This window comes from Harpia harpyja, chromosome 9 (genome assembly GCF_026419915.1).
Source record: "Harpia harpyja isolate bHarHar1 chromosome 9, bHarHar1 primary haplotype, whole genome shotgun sequence".
NCBI classification, from domain to species: Eukaryota; Metazoa; Chordata; class Aves; order Accipitriformes; family Accipitridae; genus Harpia; species Harpia harpyja.
The window spans coordinates 25,725,168-25,743,798 of record NC_068948.1 but is presented as its reverse complement, the minus strand read 5'-3'; the positions used below and the strand labels follow the sequence as shown (position 1 = coordinate 25,743,798).

Here is an 18,631-nt window from a genome sequence, read left to right as displayed (position 1 = left end):
CAGCAAGAGAAAAAACAGTGCCATCCATGAGGTTTTAATTTATTCAAGGTTCAAAAATGACCAGAAACACAGCTACAAAACTTTACAATAGGAAATTACAAAAAACTTTACAAAAGGTCCTTAGAAAAGGCCCCTGGGGCCCCTCGCCCCACTGGCTGGCCCAGCTCTACATTTTGCACTCCTTCAGTGCATCATTGTGGATCGTGGCCAGGGCCCTCAGGAACGTGACATACTCCTAGAAATTCGCTTCCTCATCTTTGTTATGGTCCAGGTCCAGTCCACACCACGGCTGTAGGCAGCACGGGGATGGAGGGGAGCTCAGCAGGCAGATGGGAGCTGGTCCAGCCTTGGGGCAGGGATTGGGGAGTAACTGGGGCATCGCTCCCTCTCCACCTCAAGGGATGCTCTGCAACCCTCTAGCTTGCCCTGGTGCCAGCAGGGCAGGAGGGGGCAAAGCCACTCCAGACCCAGCTCAGTGCAGCCCCCAGGGTCTGGCCCCGAAGGAGCACGGTGCTGCCCCGCATCCTCACTGTCATGCCACCCCAGCGTGTTGCATCAGCTGGGGCTGGTGGCTGCAGGGTGACTCACGGGGCACGGCCCAAATGTGGCTCCCAGCTGCCTCCACACGCAGCCCGGGGGCTGGCGGAGAGGGCATCTGGGGGGGGCAAAGCCAGGGCTGGCCAAAGAGAAGCCTTTGTGGCATCTCTGCTTGCCGGAGCGTCTGGGAGGAGCCCCAAGCTGACTGATGAAGGTCCAGCTCCCAGCAGGGCAGAGGGGGGAACGTCCACATCTGGAAGGGGCATGCTGCACATCTGAAGCTCAGCACGCAAGCCCAGGTTGGCCACAGCTCTTCAGTGTGGGGGAAAAGGCATCAGGGGCAGGAAATGGAGACTTATAGACATGAGCAGGACAGGCTCCGGTGTGGGGAAGGGAGGGCTGTGGCTGCATGGCTCCTCGCATTTATAGCCATGGGCTGAGTCCTCCCATGCCAGCAGCCCAGGAGAGCTGGCTGGGTGCATGGGGGAAGTCACTCCTCTGCACGCCATAACCCCACCCCAAGCAGGAACGCAACTGAAACCCTGCTCCCCAAGGATTCGCTTGGGGTGGGGAAGGGACAAGGGTCCTGGGTGACTTCCCAATGCAGTAGGTCAGCATGTGGGGGGACAGAGGCTGACCCTGTGTCAGCTTAATAATTATGGCTAAAAAAGAGCTGTTTACCCGTCACTGTTATCACAGTGCTAGTCAGAGGCATTAATCCCTGTGAAAGCTCCTGCCTTGCCTTACATCACCACGAAGCAGTTACTGGGGCTGCAGGGCAGGGTGCTGCCAGGCAGCAACTGCCACTGACTCATGCTAACGTGGCCGGTGGGGATCAGCCCAGCAGGCGGTTTACAAGGGCTCAGGGAATGAGGTGCCCACGCTGCGGCAGAGCAAGTCCAACTCAGTAGCACCCATGCTCTCGCTCGTCATCCGGTACCTGCAACGTGCACATGGGAGGGAAATGGGGTCTTCCCCAGTCTGACAGCACTCCTGTCCCCGGGAGAAGAAACCCCCTCATTGCAAAGCATGCAGAGGGGGGTTTAAAGCAACCTTTATTGAAACTATTGAAACTATTTAAACTTTGTTTAAAGCAACCTTTATTGAAAGAGCAAAAGGGTCATGGGAGCAGCGATGCAGCCCCGAGGCCAGTGCCCCATGCTCACTTCCTGCGCGGCATCTTGTCAGGGCAGTCCTGGAAGAAGTCGTTGCACATCATGGCCATGCAGGCCAGGAAGGTCACATACTCTTGGAAATCCACCTCACTGTCACTGTTGCTGTCCAGATTGCACATGAGCTGCTGTAAGCTGGCCTCATTGGTTTGTCTCTGCCCAGGAGCAAAAGGGGGGTTAAAATGGGGTTTTGCATCAAGAGCTACATCCCTGAGTCCCAGCATCATCCATGGGATGTTGTACCCCCTGCTGCACACTTACGCTGAAGCTGGGCAGCTCCTTCACAAGCATCTCCTTGAGCTCCTGCTTGCTGAGCTTGTACCTGTCCCCCTCCTTCCCCGAGTACTTGTGGAAGGTGGAGACTATCACGGCCAGTGCCTGCTCCAAGGGACATGCCATGGGGAATGCCAGCGATCCTGGAGGCACCAACAGCACAAGCAGGTGAGACCAGAGTTCAGGGTCCCCAGACAACCCCACGCTGGGGGGCCAACAGTCTTCCCCAGACCGTGCAGCCTGCTCCGGTACCCCACTCCCGGGCATACACAGGGATGCATCACCATTTCCTCCCTAATTTCACCCCCCCACTAGCAGCCAGGCTGGGTGTTGCCATCTGGTACCGGTGCTGAGCAACCTCCAAAAAAGCCATGCCGGAGGGGAGAACGTGGGGGAAGGCAGCCCAGGCAGTGAAGGGGCACCCGTGCTTTTCCAGCCCTCAGAGGTGAAATGCAGCCTTTGAGCTCAGCTCGCTGCAGCAGGACCCTCACGCTCAGCCCCAGGGGAAAACCTCCGTAGGGGGACCCCACTGCAGGTTGGGGCAGCTGCACCATCAGCGACATCTGGAGGGCATCTGGATGGCCAACAGGGCGAAGGGGAACAGAGCATCGTAGGAAAAATACAACTCACCGACAGCTCAAACGAAACAGCCGAGGACAGGCAGGGCGGGAGGCAAGCCGGCGTCAGTTCATGGCATTTATAGCCCCGCCTGGGACACCTCCTCACTACCGGGATAGGAAGGCACCAATGCCGATCCAGCGCCTGTCTGGACATTGGCTGGCAAAGGAGGAGAGGAAAACCCTGGGAGCAGCCCTGGCCCCCCCAACCCATCCAGCTCCTGCATTGCCAAGGGGGCTGGTTTGTGTTAGAAAGGGCAGAATGTGCCCCCGGGGCTGGACAGGGACCACCTGGTCGAGGAGAATCCCTAGGGACAAGGGCTGAAGCAAGGGGGGTGGTGGGCACCTCGTCCCACCACTGCCAGTGAGGGTAGGTGATGCCGATGTGGGGTGAGACGTCGCACACAATGGTTTTGGCAGCATCCCCAGGGATGTCTGGAACTGCACAAACCCGAGCGGGGCTTGTCCACAGCTTTGTTGTGCTGGGGTTTAGATGAGGGGGTTTTTTCTGTTTTTTAACTCGACTGCAAGCAATTTCTGTTTCCTAACTGCAAGGGCAGTGCGTCACAATGCCCCATTGTGTAACGGAGAGCTATTTTGGTGTCTGCATGTCCCGAGCGCATGTCAGGGAGTTGCAGGGGAAAGCCAGGAGCAGGCAGTTTGCAACCCCCTGCCATGGGGCAAACCAGCTGTTCGCCATGGTGCAAGGGCTGACAAATACCCCGAGTGTCCCCGAGCCTGGCTGAGCCCCCTCAGGACAAAGGCACCCGCTGCTGCAGGTACCAGAGTGAGAAAAACAGGGGATGAAGCCCCCCTGCCAGCTCTGGGTTGCTCTGGTGCCCCATGGGATGCGAAACCTCACCAAACACCGCATGGCTTCTTCCCAGGTCAGGGGTTTCTTTAAGGACCATTTTGGCAAAAGAAACCCCCAAGCCTGAACCTTGTCTCCCTGTTAGTAAGTGCAAACTGGTGTAAGTTACTGGCAGGAGGCAGAAGCTCGCTGGGGCTCTTTATAAAAACACTGGGAAGGGACAGAGCAAAGTTTGAGGCTGCTGGGGAGATGCTGGAAGGACCTGGGGGCTCAAGGAGGACTTGGGGAGCTCGGGGACAGGCTCTGCCAGGTGTCTGCTCTGCCATGCAATGATGCAGAGGCTTTGTAAGGGCTTTTTTGAAACTGGGACAGTTTCTCTGAGGTTTTGGGGCTGCTGGGGAAAGCTGGAGAGCAGCTGCAGCACCTTCTGCAAACCAGCCCAGACCTGCCAGGAGCTGCTGAGGCTATGGGGAGGTGGAGTGGGGGAGGTGAGCCCTGTGCTTCCCAGCCAGTATCACAGGCTGATGTGCTCAGGAAGCTGCTGCTTGTCTGCAGCCCCACGGCTCCGTGGTACACCCGGGGGGGGGGGGCTCAGGCTGACCTCCAATGCAGTCCCCCAGCATGGGCTAGTCCGAGGGGTCTAAGGATCTCCTCCAGCTGCTCAGAAACAGCTCTTCTCTGTGGGAACTGGGGACACACTCTGGCTTTTGTGCTTTGCATGGACCTAGCATCTTGCTATCCGGTTCCTCCAGACCAGCTTTCTCTCCCTAAACCCAATGCATTGCCCAGGGCAGCTTGTGCCAACCTACGAGCCGAGCTGGGCTCAGGGAAGCTTGTATGTTTTGAGCTAAACATGCACTGAACCTCTCCTCAAGCCAGCAAGGACAGTTCAGGGCAATGTCCAAGTACATCGCTCAGAGGCGGCACTGAGCTGTTTTGCTCAGGCTTTTCCAAAAAATGCCTCCTGGGGCTGAGTCACACCATGGAAAATCCCACGAAGCCAGAGGAAGGCGTGAGTCACCCAGCTGCCCGTTAACCTACGGCGCGGAAAACCATGCTGATGCACACCGAGGCTTTGGAAAAGCTTTTATTGAGAGCCCTGCAGTGATACTGTGGGCAGTGGGGGTCACTTCTTGCGGGGCTGCTTGGTGGGGCCATCCTTGAAGAACTCGTTGAAGCCCATGGTGATGCAGGCCAGGAAGCAGACATACTCCTTAAAGTCCACCTCGCTATCCTTGTTGTGGTCCAGGTCATTCACGAGCCTCTTGAATTCCACCTCGTCCATTTGTTTCTGCGAGGGGGCAGAGCACGGTGAGGGTAAGCGGTTTCGGGGTGCACAGATGAGTGAGGTGCTTTCTCATCCAGCCTCACTGCTTGCAAGGAAGGATGTAAAAAGCCTGGGCTTCCCTCCCCTTGCCTTGAAGGAGGGTTTTCTCTTTGCCTTTGGAAGGAGGTGGCCTTTAGAAATGCAGCTGGCTTACCTGTGCTCTGGTGTGTGCTGGCACAACTACAGCAAATATACCCTCAGTCATGAAAAGGTCTGGCTAAAAAATTTCTCCTCCCTCCTCCCAATTTAAACCACAAGCCAGAAGGGGAAGTTGGGGGGTTAAAAAAGGATTAAAAAATTTAAATCGGAGCATGATTTTTCTTCGCCAATCAAAATATTTCTGTGGGTATAAGAAAGCCAAGTTTCCTTTCAGTCTGAGCATACTCCAGCTCGGGTCCTCCTGGCCTCATCCCTCCTTCTCCCCAGGGCTTGCCCTGGAGCACGAGATCTCAGTGTGTTGCATGTGGGCTGCATCCGTCATGCACACTTTGGGGAAATTCAGAGACCAGCTTGGCTCACCCCTGCGCGGTTTGCACCATGCTATGTGAAAAGACCCAAGGCTGGTTTGCTCCTGCTCCTACAACACCTCCCGCCCATACCTGGGCACCTCTGAGGGGATGCAAAGGTATGTGCCCCCACGGCCACTTACACTCCCAAAGATGGGCAGCTCCTTGTTCAGCAGCTCCTTGAGCTCTGCCTTACTGAGTTTATATTTGTCCCCTTCCTTCCCTGAGTACTTGTGGAAGGTGGTGACCATCACGGCCAGCGCCTGCTCCAGGGGACACGCCATCGCCAGCCTCCTACACGCCTGGAGGACAGAGCACCAAGGATGGGGTCAGGGCAGGCTCAGGGCAGTGGCAGGGGGGTCTGTCCCCCCCACCCTGCCCAAATCGGTCTGCGATGGTTTAGGGGGGTAGCTGCAACTCCAATGCCTCTCAGGGAGGCATTTCAGGGTGCAGCAACTGCCGGGTGAATTGCAGCTGGAGAGCAAAGCTGCACAACAAGCGATGCATGAGGAAGGGGAGCAAAGACTTACCGGGGTTGGTGCAGACCAGGCAACAGCAAGAAGCCAGGGTGCTGCATCTGGAGCGCAATGGGCATTTATAGCCTGGCCAGGGTGGCACTGCCCAGCATGCCCCATGCAGCCCCCTCGCCTCCAGGCTTTCCCAGGAGCTCCACAGTGGCAGTTTCACCCGCACCTCATTTTTGCCTAATGAGCTGTGTGATCCCATTAGTGGGAGGTGGGTGGGTGCTGGGAGGAGCTGCTGGCCCTACTGGGGAGTCTGGGGACCAAGGCACAAGCCAAGTGATGGGTGCAGGGACTGGGAAGGGCTGGGGCATCCCTTGGGGCTCCCCAGAGAAAGCTGGTCACCAGCCCGTGACCCCCCACTAAGCCATCACTGTACTGTACCCCACATCGCCAGCTTTCTGGGTGGCCCTGATCTCCCCAAGACAGATGGTCCCAAGCACTCCCATCCTGGTGATCCCAATACAAATGAACAGGCTCTGCAGTGGGGCTGGGGAAGTGACAGCAGTTTTATTTGAGCCATGGGCTGGGGCTCAATGCCAGCTGGCAGGGCCATGAGCCTTAGTGCAGAAGTCATTGCAGAGCATGGTGAGGCAGCCCAGGAGGACCACGTATTCCTTGAAGTCCATCATGTTGTCCTTGTCCTTCAGGTCCTTCAGCAGCACCCAGAAGCTGCGCTTATCCAGCTGTTCCTGGCACAGAGCATCAGCAGGGTCAAGGATGGTGCTCGCCAGCCACGCCACAGGTAGGCATCAACCGCAACAGGGGGTTTCAGCAGGTGGGGGGAACCTGTTTGAGGGAGGAGAGAGCCCTTCCCTCACCCCCACATCTTCCCCAGTGGTGGAGAGAGATGTGAGGATGCTGGTGGGGCTCAGTCCCGAGTGTCCCCACCCTCACCCCCATGAAACTGGGCAGCTCCTTTAGCTCAGCCTTGCTCAGCTGGTACTTGTCACCCTCCTTCCCTGAGCACTCATTGAAGGTCCAATGCTGGAGGCCAGGGCTTGTTCCAGGGTGGCGGCCATCCTGGCAGGAGGCTGCTCCTGGGGGAGTGCCACTACCAGGGAGGGCACCTGGCTTTTTCCTGCAAACCCCCAGTTATTTTTGCATTACCACCCATCCACAAAATCCTGTTTGGTTTGGAGGAGGGAGCCAGGGTAAATCCTCATCTGGTGAAACCCAAGGTGGCCTGGCCTCGAGCAACTCGAAGACAGCCAACATTTCAGTCTCTGGTGATTGCAAAGGAACCATGTCTTTCTTCTCCCAGATATTTGGCAGCTAGAGAGGACCATGGGGAAAAACATATTTGGGGCATTTTCTGAAATCTTGCAAACCTTGCAGCACATGGGACCTCGAGGCTGGTGCACCACCAGGGCTGGGTTAGCAGCTGGCACAGGGTGCCCGGAGCTGATCCTGCTGGAGACACGAGGACAGGACCGTGGGTTTGAGTTCCCTAAATTGGGGCCAGCTGCAGAACCTGGCAGCCCCATCCCTGTTGCATAGCCCCACACCATCCCCCTCCCCGCCTGCCATGTGGTGCTGTGCAAAGTGCCCCAGGGTTTTCCAGGAGGAGCACGCAGGGGTGCAGCTGCCGAGCACACGGACACACAAACCACCCCCTGCCCACATGGATGCCTGTGCAATGCTCGTTCTCTGACACGCTGGTCCCCTGCACACTGGTGCACTGCAGCAGCCCCTCCCGTGTCTCCTGGGTTCCCCATGCACCCACGTTTGCTCCAGGCAGCTCCGGGATGGGGAAATAATGTACCCTGCCTCAACCAGCACGGGCATGGGGGCTGCAACTGCTCAGAGCCCCAGCCCGGATGCCTGGGTCCTGTGAGGAAGTTAGCATAAGGTGGGGGGGGACATCCCGAATTGTTTCCGTGCACTGCAGCTGATCTGCATCTAGAAATGAGATGTTGGGGGCTGGTTGCCCCTCACCCTGAGGGTCCTTCCTGGAGAGACCCCTAGAGTCTACTCTGGATCCCACCGGATCACTGGGATCCTGTGTGAGCAGCCAGGCACAGCACCCAGCCAATCCCCAGTCACCCCATAAACAGCAGAGTGAGTCACGAGCCCTGCCCTGGCCCGAGAGGGATTCCTCCACCGTGACTCAGCCGCAGCCCTACCCAGCTGCTCCGTCTCCCACAGGAGCACCCCCGGTTTGCCTGGGACCCCTGATGCTGCAGGGCAGGGGAAGGTGGGCTGCGTGGGCAGGGGGACAGGCAGGAGGCAGGAGCCAGCGATGCTCCTGCATCGGCAAGGGGGGCTGGCTGGAAAGGGATGGGGGTCCTAGGTCCAAGGTGCTGTCATCCCCCCTGCCGTGGGAGTGGGGGTCGCAGGGGGTCACCGCCATGCTCGCAGGCCCCGGGGCCAAGTCACCTCCCAGTGGAAAATCCCCAGCAGGTGCCTGGGCTGCCGGTTTGGGCTGCCCGCCAGCACTGTGGGCGTCACAGGGCACCATGAGCCAGGCTGCAGCACACTCCCCCCTGAGCACTGCCAGCCCAGGGTGTCTCCGGCACACGCAACGGCATGGAGCTTTTCCCCATCCCGGGTGGGGGGGTGTGCAATGAGCCGAGATGCAGCACGGGAATTGGGGTCACCTGAGACACCCTGGGGTTGGGGTGGCCGTGACCTTGTGGTGTACGGATGGGGGGCTGTAGTCCCAGGTGCTTGGGACCCCACATGGGGACATGGAGAGGGTCCCTCAGGACATGTGGCAGCATCATCCGCACCCTGTGTCCCAGGCAACGGCTTGGGGTGCTGTGAGGCCGGTTGGGGTGCTGGGAGGCCATGGTGTCTGCTGACACCTCGTGGTGGCTCAATCAGCCCCGGGGAGCCCATCCCTGCCATGCCAGAAGGCTGGGATGGGTGTTATCGCCAGCCCAGGGTACTCTGTGACTGCGTGCGTGATGGGAAATAGGGCAGACCCCCTCTCTTGGCCCCCCACATCCCATCCATGCATGCATGCTGCAGGGCAGCCCCCAGGAAAGCAGAGCCTCAGCTTCACCCACTGCTCCTCCAAACTTTATTGCTGCAATAAATAACCACTGCGGTGTTGCCCAGATGGGACCGCGCCACTCCCCGAGCCCAAAGGACCAGAGCACCAGGCAGCACAGGCAGGGCAGACCCTTCACCAGCTTGGGCAGGGGGAAAGGCACACTTTTCCCAAGAAGACCCCTGACTTTGAGGGGGAGCTCCAATGGGAGAGGGGGTCCCGGTTGTGATGGGGTTTCTGCCAGCAGGGCTGCACCCCAGAGGTCTGAGAACAGACAGAATTCATGTCCTAGATGAGGGGAAGCCTCTCCCTTTGCTTCTTGCCCAGTAGCCCAGCAAGGACAAGGCTTGCAGAAGAGGGCAAGGGCAGGGATGGCATGGCGTGGGTTAAGGAGGACGCCCCAAGGCTGTGGTGGCCTTGCACCCCTCAGCTCCCACCCACAGGATCTTCCTGCCCTGATCACACTCTGGCATGGCTCAGTCGGCAAAGCTGTGGGAGACTGGGGTGCCCTGGGGCAAGCTGGGGCTCAGGGCGCGGCTCGGCAGCGGGAGAGGCGAGAAGCGGGGAGCCATGGAGAAGCAGGGGCTGAGCCCGTCAGGCTGAGCCTGGGGAGGGTCCAGATGCAGCCGGCTACTTGGTGTGCTTGACGCTCTGCTCCTGCTGGCGGATGATTTGGGCAATGGGGCTTGCGATGCCGCCTATCAAGGTCCAGTACTCCTCGAAGCTGATGCGCCCGTCTTTGTTCTCGTCCAGGTCACAGATGAGTTTGTCAGCCGCTCGACGGTTCCCAGTGTCCTGGGGGAGACAGCGGAGCCGCTTACACCAGGGCAGCAGGGAAAGCAAGGTGCAGGGTGGGGGGGACCCCGTGCAAGCGTGAGGAGGAGCCGGTCCCCTGGCCCCATGCACCCCGGCCTCACCGTCAGCATGTGGTTGAGCTCACAGCTCAGCATCTTGCGGAAATCCTTCTTGCTGATACGCCGTGGCTTCTTGCAGCAGCAGCGGCGGCTTGAGTACTTGTCAAAATTGTTCACCAGCACCTGGACGGCCCATTCCAGCTCTGTGCATTCTGCCATCGCTGCCTGCGGCCACCTGTGGGGACGGGGGTCAGGGACAGGGGCCCTGGGACCATCCACAAGCCCATGCTGGAGGACAAGGGGTGGAAGGGCAGGCAGCATGCCACCAAAGCTCACGGTGCCATCACTTAGGGCATGCACGGGGGTCTCTGCTGCCGCCAGCCCTGGAGTTACTGCAAGCCCCCAGGCAGGCAAAAGACAGCCTCCACAGAAAGGCAAAAAGCTGGCAGTGCTGATATGCAGGGTGCTTGTCTCCCCACATCACTGCTTATACAGGGTTACCCCAAAAATCCTCCAAGCCACCTGCCCCAGCTCTGGCACAGTACCCACCCCACACCATCCGCCCCACCTGCCCCGCCGGGGCAGCCGCCCCCACGCATGGGACAGGGCGGCAATTATGGCGCTGGGGCCGCGGGGCTCCGCAGCACCAGAGCCACGGCCGCCAGTTCCCAGGGCTCATTAGGGAGGAATGGGGCTGGGAGCCGCGTGGCAGGGCGGCGGTGGCGGCAGGATGAGGGCAGGAATTACCGGCCAGCCCTCCTCTTGCTTCACGGCGCCAGGAACACCCTGGCAGAGCAGGTCTGGACCTGCCTGAGCCCCCCGCTAGCCCAGCCAAGGCTGTCCCCCATATCCCAAGGTCCAATCCTGCCTGCCTGCTTGATGTCTGGGGTCCCCCTCCTCTCTCCACGGTCCCGAAGCTTCCCCAAGCCAGGAAGTTCCTTCCTATGGATGAACCCAACAGGACGGTCCCCGTCACAGGGTCTGGTGTCCGCGTCACAGGCAGGATGCAGGCAGGCAGGGACGGAAACAGCATCACCTTGTCCGGCCTTGGCGCTTTCCTGCCTCGTCGGTGGCAGGGAGCAGGGCGAGCTGTAGCGTGTTGCTCCCCGTGATTGTGCTGGAGCTATGCTGATTTACACCAGCCCAGGGTACAATGCCGACTGTCACAGCAGCGGTGGCCATGTGGGTCTTGGAGGAAGCCAACAGGGTGGCATGCATGGAGCCCAGAGGGGTAGTCCAGCACTGTTCCCCACTCTGTGGACATCATCCAGGATGGTGTCTGCAGCCCAGCTGCTCCCTGGGAGCAGGCAGGACCTGCCCGGTGCCCTAAACTTGGCTCACGTCCCCTCTCTCTTTGCACTGATCCTCCCCAATTCAGCCCCAGGTTGAGGACGTTGGCACATCAGGGTGGTGACAAGAGACATGAGGCTCAGCCCCGGGCTCCCCGCACTATTGCGCTCATCCCTGCATACCTTGGCATGGCTGGGTGCCCTCCCAAGCCACCCTTGTCCCCATGGGAGCCTTCTCTCTGCCACGGTGCCGTGGCCCAGGGCCACCCCATCCTGGGGCCAGGGACCATATCTGGCTTGCAGGAAGCTGGACACCAGGGTGGCTTTTGAACAGTCCCAGCACTGGCAGGGGGTCCCACTGCAAGCTGCAGTGCCTGGCACAACCCCACGAGAGCCACTCACTGCAGACCTCCAGCCCCAGCCCTTCCTTGTCCTGGGCCATTAATTGCCAACAAAAGGTAATGACCAGCACCTGGCAAAAGCACCCACCACACACCCACACCCGCTGGGGTTCCCACATGCAGACCCCACACCGGTATCACTGGTCCTCCACCACCAGCGCCCAGCCCATCCTCGGGGCATCATGGCTACCGCTTCACTGCTGACTCACAGCACCAGCCCATCCGCAACTGCGCAGCCCTCATGGCACCGCCATCGCCTGCACCCCAGCCCCACCATGTGCCCCTGGGGCCAACCTGGGGTATTGTCACCGCAGTGGGACCCAGGGATGCCAGCACGGCTGCAGCAGGGCTGGGCGCCGGGTAGGTGGGGTGGGCAGGACAGGGCTCACTGGCTGCTCTGCTCCTGCCGCCGTGGTCCCCCCTCTTCCTTTACCTCTCTCTCTCCATCCTCGCGCACTCACCAGCACTAGTGCCCGGAGCCAGGACCCGCAGCTGGGCACAGCACCAGTGCTCCCTGCCCACAGCCCTGGCATTGCCGTGGGCAAAACAGGGGGGAAATGCCCTTTTTCCAGGGGCCAGACCCTACTGGCAACCCCATGTGCTGGGCTGTCCATAGGCAGTGGAGGTCAATGGATGCTGCCAAGCCCCATGCCGGACCACCTGCCCACCAGCCCAGCTCACCCCAGCGCTCCCCCTGCATCCAGCAGGTCCCCTCCACCCCAGCCTCACGCGCGCGATGCTGCCGAAGGGCTCCGGGGATTTCCACCACCCAACCTGCAGCGGCATGTCCTAGGGCTGCTCCCGGTTGAATATTCACCCCAAGGGTCCCAATGCTGGCTTTCCCATCCCTGTCTGGGAGCCTCACCTGGCTCCGTCCGAGGGTCCTGCTGTGTCCGTTTGTCACCAATTTGGCAGCACGGGCAGTGGGAGCTGATTACGCGTGCTCTCTCCTCACCTTGCACCCATACCGCCGGGCCCAGCCGGGCTTTTAAAGAGGCTCCCACCCCTCCTTGACGTTCCCAGGGCGTTCCCCGGCTGGGGCTTACCTGGGAAATGGCTCCCCACGATTGCAACACCCAGACGGGTCGGTGCGAGCACAGACTTGTGGCGGGGTCCGGCTCCCTCCTGGGGGCTGCTCTGCGCATGGCTGTGGCTGTGGGGTGATGGCAGGTGTTTGGGGACCGCCCTAAAAGACCCCGCCGTCTGGAAGGGGTGGTAGGCTCCCAGCAGTGGTGGTTTGCCAGGCATAGTGCAACTCCAGCCTGATCCCAGGGTTTGCAAACTCACCACCATCCAGCCATGCACCGGCCAAAAGCCCAGCTCTTCTGTCCCATAGTGCATCCCCGCCACCCACTCCGCTCCAAACCGCCCCATGCACCGACTGCTGGTGAGGCCAGCCAGTCAGGTCCAGTGTGGCACAGGAGCTGCCCGGCAAGGTGAGGGGGCATCGTTTATTTGAACCAAAACCACTTGTTCTCAAGGGTGAAAGGGGCTGGTGCAGGTCTCTGGGGCCTTGGAAGCAGAAGGACCAACTCCAAGCAGGGTTTTATCCAGCTCTCAGCCATCTCTAGATGCGCTGGGACAGATAAGGCTCTTCTCAGCTGGTAGCTGTTCTTGTAAAGTCACATCCGTAATTAATTGACCCAGCAAATTGTACCCCTGTATGTCTACCAGAGCAATGGCGCGGCGATTTGATGCCAAGATTAGATACGGGCATTACTGGGAGCTGCATATTTAAGGATGCAAAGTAGGAGGTGATGTATTACAGGCAAGAGCCACCTGCTCAGAGGACCTTTGGGACTCCCATCCCGGAAAAAACGATGTGTGTCATCCCAGCTCTCCACAGGTTTCTTCCTAATCTCGGTTGGGAGGAAGCACACCCGTTCTTGGCCGAGATGCTCCGGTGTCGTTGATGCAACATCCAGGGAGGGTGGGAAACCCTCCCTGACCCTGCAGGCAAACAGCTCACCTCTGAATCATGGGCCTTCATTACTCTCCTGTGCCTGGCAGATGTCACAACCACATCCAGGCCCTTATTTTTACAAGGCATCCAGGGTGTGTGCGTGTGCATGTGCTCAGAGCAGCCACGTACCATCCAAACCCATCACAAAACAGTTCCCAGCCAGTTTGATTGCCCCGATGAGGTTGGTCTCTCCCCTGGTCCCCACCAGCTCTGGGTCTCAAGGGTCGGGAGCAGTTTATCTTCTCACGGATAAGCTCTGCCGCATGGGACCCTTTGCAGAGGGGGGACACTGAGCCCCGGCTTTGGGGGTCTTTGGTGACCACTGTGATGGGTACCCTGGACCCACCACTCCTGCACACAGCGGCCACCCTGGTATGGACAAATGCATCTCTCAGCGTTTCCACCAGCGTGGTGCCATGCCCACGTGGTCAGCGCTGACTCACTGAGGGGCACTGGCCGCCCTGGCATGAGCTGAGCTGTTCCTACCACCTCCAAAGACTTTCCAGATACAACAGATACTTATCAAGGATGGCTCACGCCGCAGGAATTGCCGTCCTCCCAACAGCACACCATCATGCCAGGGAGCTGGTCACCAAACCAGAAATAGGACCCAGGAGTCCCCACTCCTACAGCACATTCCCAGCCTGGTGTTGGGAAAAAGATCCAGGAGCCCTGGCTCCCCTTTCCCCCCACCATCACCCCAACCATTTGTCACATTTCCTGTCTCTAATTAAATGCACACCACACCTTTCTGCCTAATTTCCATGTATTTATTTCCAAAGCAGGAACAATAAATAGTCATTCTCATTGTGAAATCCACCCCAAGGTGAGAGGTGGCCAAGCCACAGTGTCGGTGTTGCTGTGCTGGCCGCTGGCCCGAGCGGACCTGCCACCCTGTCCCAGCCTTGGGTTTTACCACATTTCTCTGGGGTTTGGTTTCGTTCATCTATTTTTTTTGCCCGCAGTACAGAGCCTCACAAAGTGATGCAGGTGCTGCTGAGGTGCCTGCACCCTCTCCCTTTTTGGGGTCCCCATTCCCATCACACCTCCAGGGCTCCCTACGGGTTCCTCTGGGACATGAAATTCAGCAGGAATGGCCTGGATGGCAGAGGAAAGGTGGGATAACCAGGCTCGGCAGGTGTCCTGCACCCTCTCAAGCCCATGTCTTCGCCCTCCGTGTGCTCAGTGCCTGAGCTAATTGCTCCATCCCAGTAAGCCACCGCTTTGTGGCATTTACTGTTTTCTAATTTGCTGTCATTAGACAGAAATCCCACACTCTCCGGCACAGGTGGGATCTTGCTGCTGACCTCACAGTTCTTGGGTCTTTCGGAGCCCAGGATTTTGGGGTCTCCTCTGAGCTGCATGCCCAAAGCCTTTGGGGTGCCTGGTCCGGAGACACAGCCCTGGGTCTGCTTGTGGGGTCCCCGCAATGGAGACCACAGGGCACAAGCCACCCCGGAACTGGGCATGTGCACAGCCCCACGCACACCCTCAGCACCATGCACACCCTCAGCACCATGCACACCCTCAGTGCCATGTACACCCAGAGCACCGTGCACACTTGCACTATCCCTTGCACACCTGCACCATCCCTTGCACACATGCAGCATCCCTTGTGCACCCACAGTATCCCTTGCGTGCCCACAGCATCCCTTGCACCCCCGTGCTCTGCACTGGGACTGTGCAACCCAGCAGTGAGTGATGTTCAGAGCCGCGATTGTTGCAGCCCTGTCCCTCCCTGCACCTCCCCTTTCCCCATCCCATGAAGGACAAATGAGGCCACCCCATCCTGGCTGGGTTTTTTTCCAGTGTTTTCCTTTATTAATTTATACAAAAATGGTTGCAAGTGATGCAAGCTGATAACAACCCGCCACCGTCCCAGCCCCGAGCCCAGCTGCCAGCTGGGGGCCAGTATCCCTGGAGAGGGGCAGATAGGGGAGCACCGTGCACATGGCACACCCCGGCATAGCACCCCAAAACCTGGGCAGGCGCAGGGCACCACAGTCCCTGCACCAGGGGAAGAACAGGGAATACCCTCAGGCCATGCACAGCAATGTCGGTGCTGGCCTGGAGCCTGGGATGCCCCCAAAGGTGCTCGAAGCACGAGGCAGGACTGTGGCAAAGTGGCTCCCATCAGGTGGCAGGGCACAGGGCCGGGAGGATGAGCCCGCACATCCAAGGGCTTTTGGGGGGAAAGGAGCCGAGTCCCTCTCACTGTGATGCTCTGGGGCTGGGGGACCTGCAACCAGAGGGGTTTTGGGGCCAGAGGTGGGACAACCCCGGGGATAAAGGCTCTGAAGCAAAGGACGGAGAAAGGCAGCTCCAGAGCCCGGGCCAGAAACCCCCTTGCCACCTCCCTCCCGCCACAGTACAGGCCAGAGCTGGGGATGGGAAGGGAGGTTTCCTGACGGGAAGGAGAGCTGAGAGAGGGCAGGGATGGAGCCAGGGAAGGGGATCCCTCTGCCCCAGTCGGGGACACGGGGAGGAGACGAGCCCCAGAAGGAGCAACACTGCATTTTCCCGGGCGCATCCCACCAGGACCAGCAGCCTCTCGCGCTTCTTGGTGCAGAGCCTGAGGCCTCGGGCACCTTCCCATCCCCCGCCGCCCTCTACTTCCTCCGGCAGCCCTTGGCCGCATCCCCCATCATGTCCCAGTACTCTCCAAACTCCAGCTTGGCCTCATCAGGGTCTCCCATGCATTCGATCTTCTCGTCCAGTGGTCCAACACACTGCAGCGGGGGTGAAAGAAAGCATCGGGGTCATGGGGCTGCGGGGTCCCGCAGGCAGCCCGTGCCCACCCCAACTCCCCCTGCCCATTGCCAGGCTCTGCCCTCACCTTGCCCAGGTGGGGCAGCTTCTGGACCACCAGCTCCTGCATCTCATTGGGCGTCAGGTACTCCTTCTGCCCCTTCACTGCGTAGCAGTGGAACTGGTTGATGACGGTCTCAATGGCCCGCTCCACATCGGTGAGCTCCTGGCAGTCCTGCACAGGGGAGAGAGGGTGAGCACCAGTGGGACACCTCCCCGGATGGATGGGACATCCCCTAGATGGACAGGACAAGCCCCCAAGTAGATGGGATGCTCCCCGAGCAGATGTGCCAGTGCCCTCTGCAGATGTTCAACCCCTCCGCAATGATGTGATAAACCTCCTTATCAATATGATAGCCCTCTGTACAGATGTAAGACCCCCTCTACAGATGTAAGACCTCACTGTACAGATGTGAGACCCCCATACAGATGCAAGACCACTCCATATAGATGTAAGAGCCCACTGTACAGACATGAGAACCCACCATACAGATGTTGCGTCCCTCCATACAGGCTCTGCCCAGCTGCAATACCCCCCTACAGCTGACATACCCCTCCACCTCGATGTGACACCCCTCCCCGCAGGCATGTCACCCCCTGTCTCTGCTTGCCCAGACTTCTCCCTGCCCGGGGCCAGCAAGGCTTAGCCACCCCGGCGTCTCCAGGCACTACACCCACGGCGCGCGGGGGCTGCCACGGCCGTCCGGACTGGTTCTTCCTCTCCTTTGCACAAGTGGTGGATGGCGGCATGAGTCAGTGCCCAGGACGACTCAGACACCCACCAGGATGGGACTTGGTGGCGGCAGGAGCCCCTCTCCCTCCCTGTCAGGGCTGCAGACCCCTTCCCTGGCAGAGTGGGGGGCAGAGACCGGCCCAACCCATGCACCCAACTGCCAGCCACTTGTGCTAATTAGCCAAAGCTTCGTTTGAAGGGAAACGATGGTGATTCACTCAGCATCTGCGGTTTTCCCTTAAAACACTATTAAACCACATCAGGCGATGCCCATTAGGAAGAACCCAGCAATCTTCAGAGCCTCAGCCCTGTGGCCCAGCTCAGCCAGCCGGGGCCAAATCCTCCGCAGGTGCAAAGGGGAGTGGGGTGGGCACCTCCCATTTGAAAGCCGAGGAAAACAGGAGACTTTCTGTCGTTGGGCGTCCTTGGAGAGGTTGCAAGGAGCAAGTGCAGCTCCGGAAGGTGAGTCCAGAAGGGAGCTGAAGAAAGCTGCCTGGTTCCCCGAGCTTTCAAGCAGCTCCAAGCCTGCAGCACCAGGTCCCCCTGCCCAGCACCAGGGCAGTGTCGCCAAACCCCGAAACAGCCCCCTGGCTCCTCCGCTGGAGTCTGGCTCCAGGATGGGGCTGGCCTGGCCGTGCTGCTCTGAGTCACCCTGTGCCCAGGGCTGTGCTCCGAGGGATGGGGCCATGCAGGGTCACCCCCTGCGTGCCACACCCCACTGGGGGTCCCAGCCCTCCCGGTGCCGCAGCATCACACGTGGACCTTGCGCTTCTTGCGGCAGTTGCACTGGCCCATGCTGCTCCTCACGGGGTCTGTAGGTCCTTGGTGGCAGCAGTGGTGGGGCTGTCCTCTCCGACGGGGTCTTGGGGAGCTGGCGGGGGAAGAAAGCCAGGCTCAGCTCTCGGCTTGGGGGGAGTTTCCCCTCCTTCGGCGCCGGGACTGAGTGCAGGGCGAGGAAGGAGCCCCGGGATGCAGTGAGCTGCCAGGACACGTCCCAGCGGCAGGACCGTCCCTGCCCCAGCAGCAAGTCATGGCAGAGCCGAGTATGGGAGCAGAGGGCGTGCAGAGGGGTGGCGGGACCTCTGGGTGCGGACCCCCATCCCGCAGTGGTGGATGGGCCACTTACCTGCTCCACGGGCTCTCCTGGGTCTGCGCGGGCTGTGGCGCGCTGGGGTTTTATACCACGGGGAGGTGTGAGTGGGAGCTCCCTGTGCGCCGCCAGCTGTGGCGTGGTGCAAGGCGTCTCATTCTGGAGCCTGGCTCAGGGCCAGCGTGGGGCTGGGAAACGCCTCCTTCCTGGCCACATTGATGGTTCCCCATCCGGCCCAGCACGGCACAACCGCGCAGCATCGCGTGGGAACGGCCACCTGGGCACTGGGCCCCGGCCGGCTCAGGGATGGGTCAGCCCATGGTGGAGATTTTACCATTTCCCAGCAGCACAGGTATTTAGGAGCTGAACACTGGGAATGGGAGCTCGGTTAGGGGTGCTGAGCTGGGGATGTGCTGTGCCAGCAGACATGTCCCCTCATGCTACCCAAGACCCCAGAGAGGATGGGCATTGATGCCATGGAGGTGGCGACCACCGCAGCATCGCTGCCGGAGATACTCCTGAGCCCCACCCTGGTCCCAGCCACATCTCTGCCACCCATCGGGGTTGCACTAAGCAACCCCACAGCCCAGCAGGAAGGCGTTTGTGGGGCACAGGGTGGCACCCCGCAAGCCAGACCAGCGCAAGGGCAATTTGGGAATGGCCCCATCCATCATAGGTTCCCCGCAGCAGCCACCCCAACGCAGAGTGAGCCCCAAACCCCCACTCATGGTGCC

At 60.0% G+C, this 18,631-nt stretch overlaps 4 protein-coding genes across 4 annotated transcripts; all 4 read right to left on the bottom strand.

The window, feature by feature from the left end:
• Positions 1-1,620: 1,620 nt before the first annotated feature.
• On the bottom strand, positions 1,621-2,757 carry LOC128146510 (protein S100-A4-like). The gene is made up of 3 exons (XM_052797931.1): positions 2,613-2,757; positions 1,971-2,125; positions 1,621-1,864 (listed from the first exon to the last, which is right to left on the bottom strand). Exons 2-3 carry the CDS (start codon positions 2,106-2,108, stop codon positions 1,700-1,702), a joined length of 303 nt encoding a protein of 100 aa, XP_052653891.1. The 5' UTR covers positions 2,109-2,125; positions 2,613-2,757; the 3' UTR covers positions 1,621-1,699.
• Positions 2,758-4,488: 1,731 nt separating this feature from the next.
• LOC128146509 (protein S100-A4-like) lies at positions 4,489-5,957 on the bottom strand. The gene is made up of 3 exons (XM_052797930.1): positions 5,774-5,957; positions 5,387-5,545; positions 4,489-4,701 (listed from the first exon to the last, which is right to left on the bottom strand). The coding sequence occupies exons 1-3, from the start codon at positions 5,876-5,878 to the stop codon at positions 4,537-4,539; spliced, it is 429 nt and encodes a 142-aa protein (XP_052653890.1). The 5' UTR covers positions 5,879-5,957; the 3' UTR covers positions 4,489-4,536.
• Positions 5,958-8,773: 2,816 nt separating this feature from the next.
• Positions 8,774-12,305, bottom strand: S100A16 (S100 calcium binding protein A16). The gene is made up of 3 exons (XM_052797922.1): positions 12,169-12,305; positions 9,677-9,848; positions 8,774-9,554 (listed from the first exon to the last, which is right to left on the bottom strand). Exons 2-3 carry the CDS (start codon positions 9,830-9,832, stop codon positions 9,390-9,392), a joined length of 321 nt encoding a protein of 106 aa, XP_052653882.1. The 5' UTR covers positions 9,833-9,848; positions 12,169-12,305; the 3' UTR covers positions 8,774-9,389.
• Positions 12,306-15,053: 2,748 nt separating this feature from the next.
• Positions 15,054-18,625, bottom strand: LOC128145683 (protein S100-A14-like). Its single transcript, XM_052796200.1, has 4 exons — positions 17,934-18,625; positions 17,570-17,678; positions 16,103-16,249; positions 15,054-15,995 (listed from the first exon to the last, which is right to left on the bottom strand). The coding sequence occupies exons 2-4, from the start codon at positions 17,600-17,602 to the stop codon at positions 15,876-15,878; spliced, it is 300 nt and encodes a 99-aa protein (XP_052652160.1). The 5' UTR covers positions 17,603-17,678; positions 17,934-18,625; the 3' UTR covers positions 15,054-15,875.
• Between the last annotated feature and the right edge of the window lie 6 nt (positions 18,626-18,631).

What these genes read in the sequence shown, in the direction of transcription:
- LOC128145683 (XM_052796200.1), bottom strand. Translation starts at nt 17,602, where the DNA reads ATGGGCCAGTGCAACTGCCGCAAGAAGCGCAAG. An exon ending in ACTGCCGCAAGAAGCGCAAG is followed by an intron (nt 16,250 to 17,569) that starts GTCCACGTGTGA and finishes TCCCCTGTGCAG; the next exon opens with GACTGCCAGGAGCTCACCGA. An exon ending in AGCTGCCCCACCTGGGCAAG is followed by an intron (nt 15,996 to 16,102) that starts GTGAGGGCAGAG and finishes CCCCCGCTGCAG; the next exon opens with TGTGTTGGACCACTGGACGA.
- S100A16 (XM_052797922.1), bottom strand. Translation starts at nt 9,832, where the DNA reads ATGGCAGAATGCACAGAGCTGGAATGGGCCGTCCAGGTGCTGGTGAAC. An exon ending in AGCTCAACCACATGCTGACG is followed by an intron (nt 9,555 to 9,676) that starts GTGAGGCCGGGG and finishes TGTCTCCCCCAG; the next exon opens with GACACTGGGAACCGTCGAGC.
- LOC128146510 (XM_052797931.1), bottom strand. Translation starts at nt 2,108, where the DNA reads ATGGCATGTCCCTTGGAGCAGGCACTGGCCGTGATAGTCTCCACCTTC. An exon ending in AGGAGCTGCCCAGCTTCAGC is followed by an intron (nt 1,865 to 1,970) that starts GTAAGTGTGCAG and finishes GCTCCTGGGCAG; the next exon opens with AGACAAACCAATGAGGCCAG.
- LOC128146509 (XM_052797930.1), bottom strand. Translation starts at nt 5,878, where the DNA reads ATGGGGCATGCTGGGCAGTGCCACCCTGGCCAGGCTATAAATGCCCAT. An exon ending in CCTGGTCTGCACCAACCCCG is followed by an intron (nt 5,546 to 5,773) that starts GTAAGTCTTTGC and finishes TCTGTCCTCCAG; the next exon opens with GCGTGTAGGAGGCTGGCGAT. An exon ending in AGCTGCCCATCTTTGGGAGT is followed by an intron (nt 4,702 to 5,386) that starts GTAAGTGGCCGT and finishes GCCCCCTCGCAG; the next exon opens with AAACAAATGGACGAGGTGGA.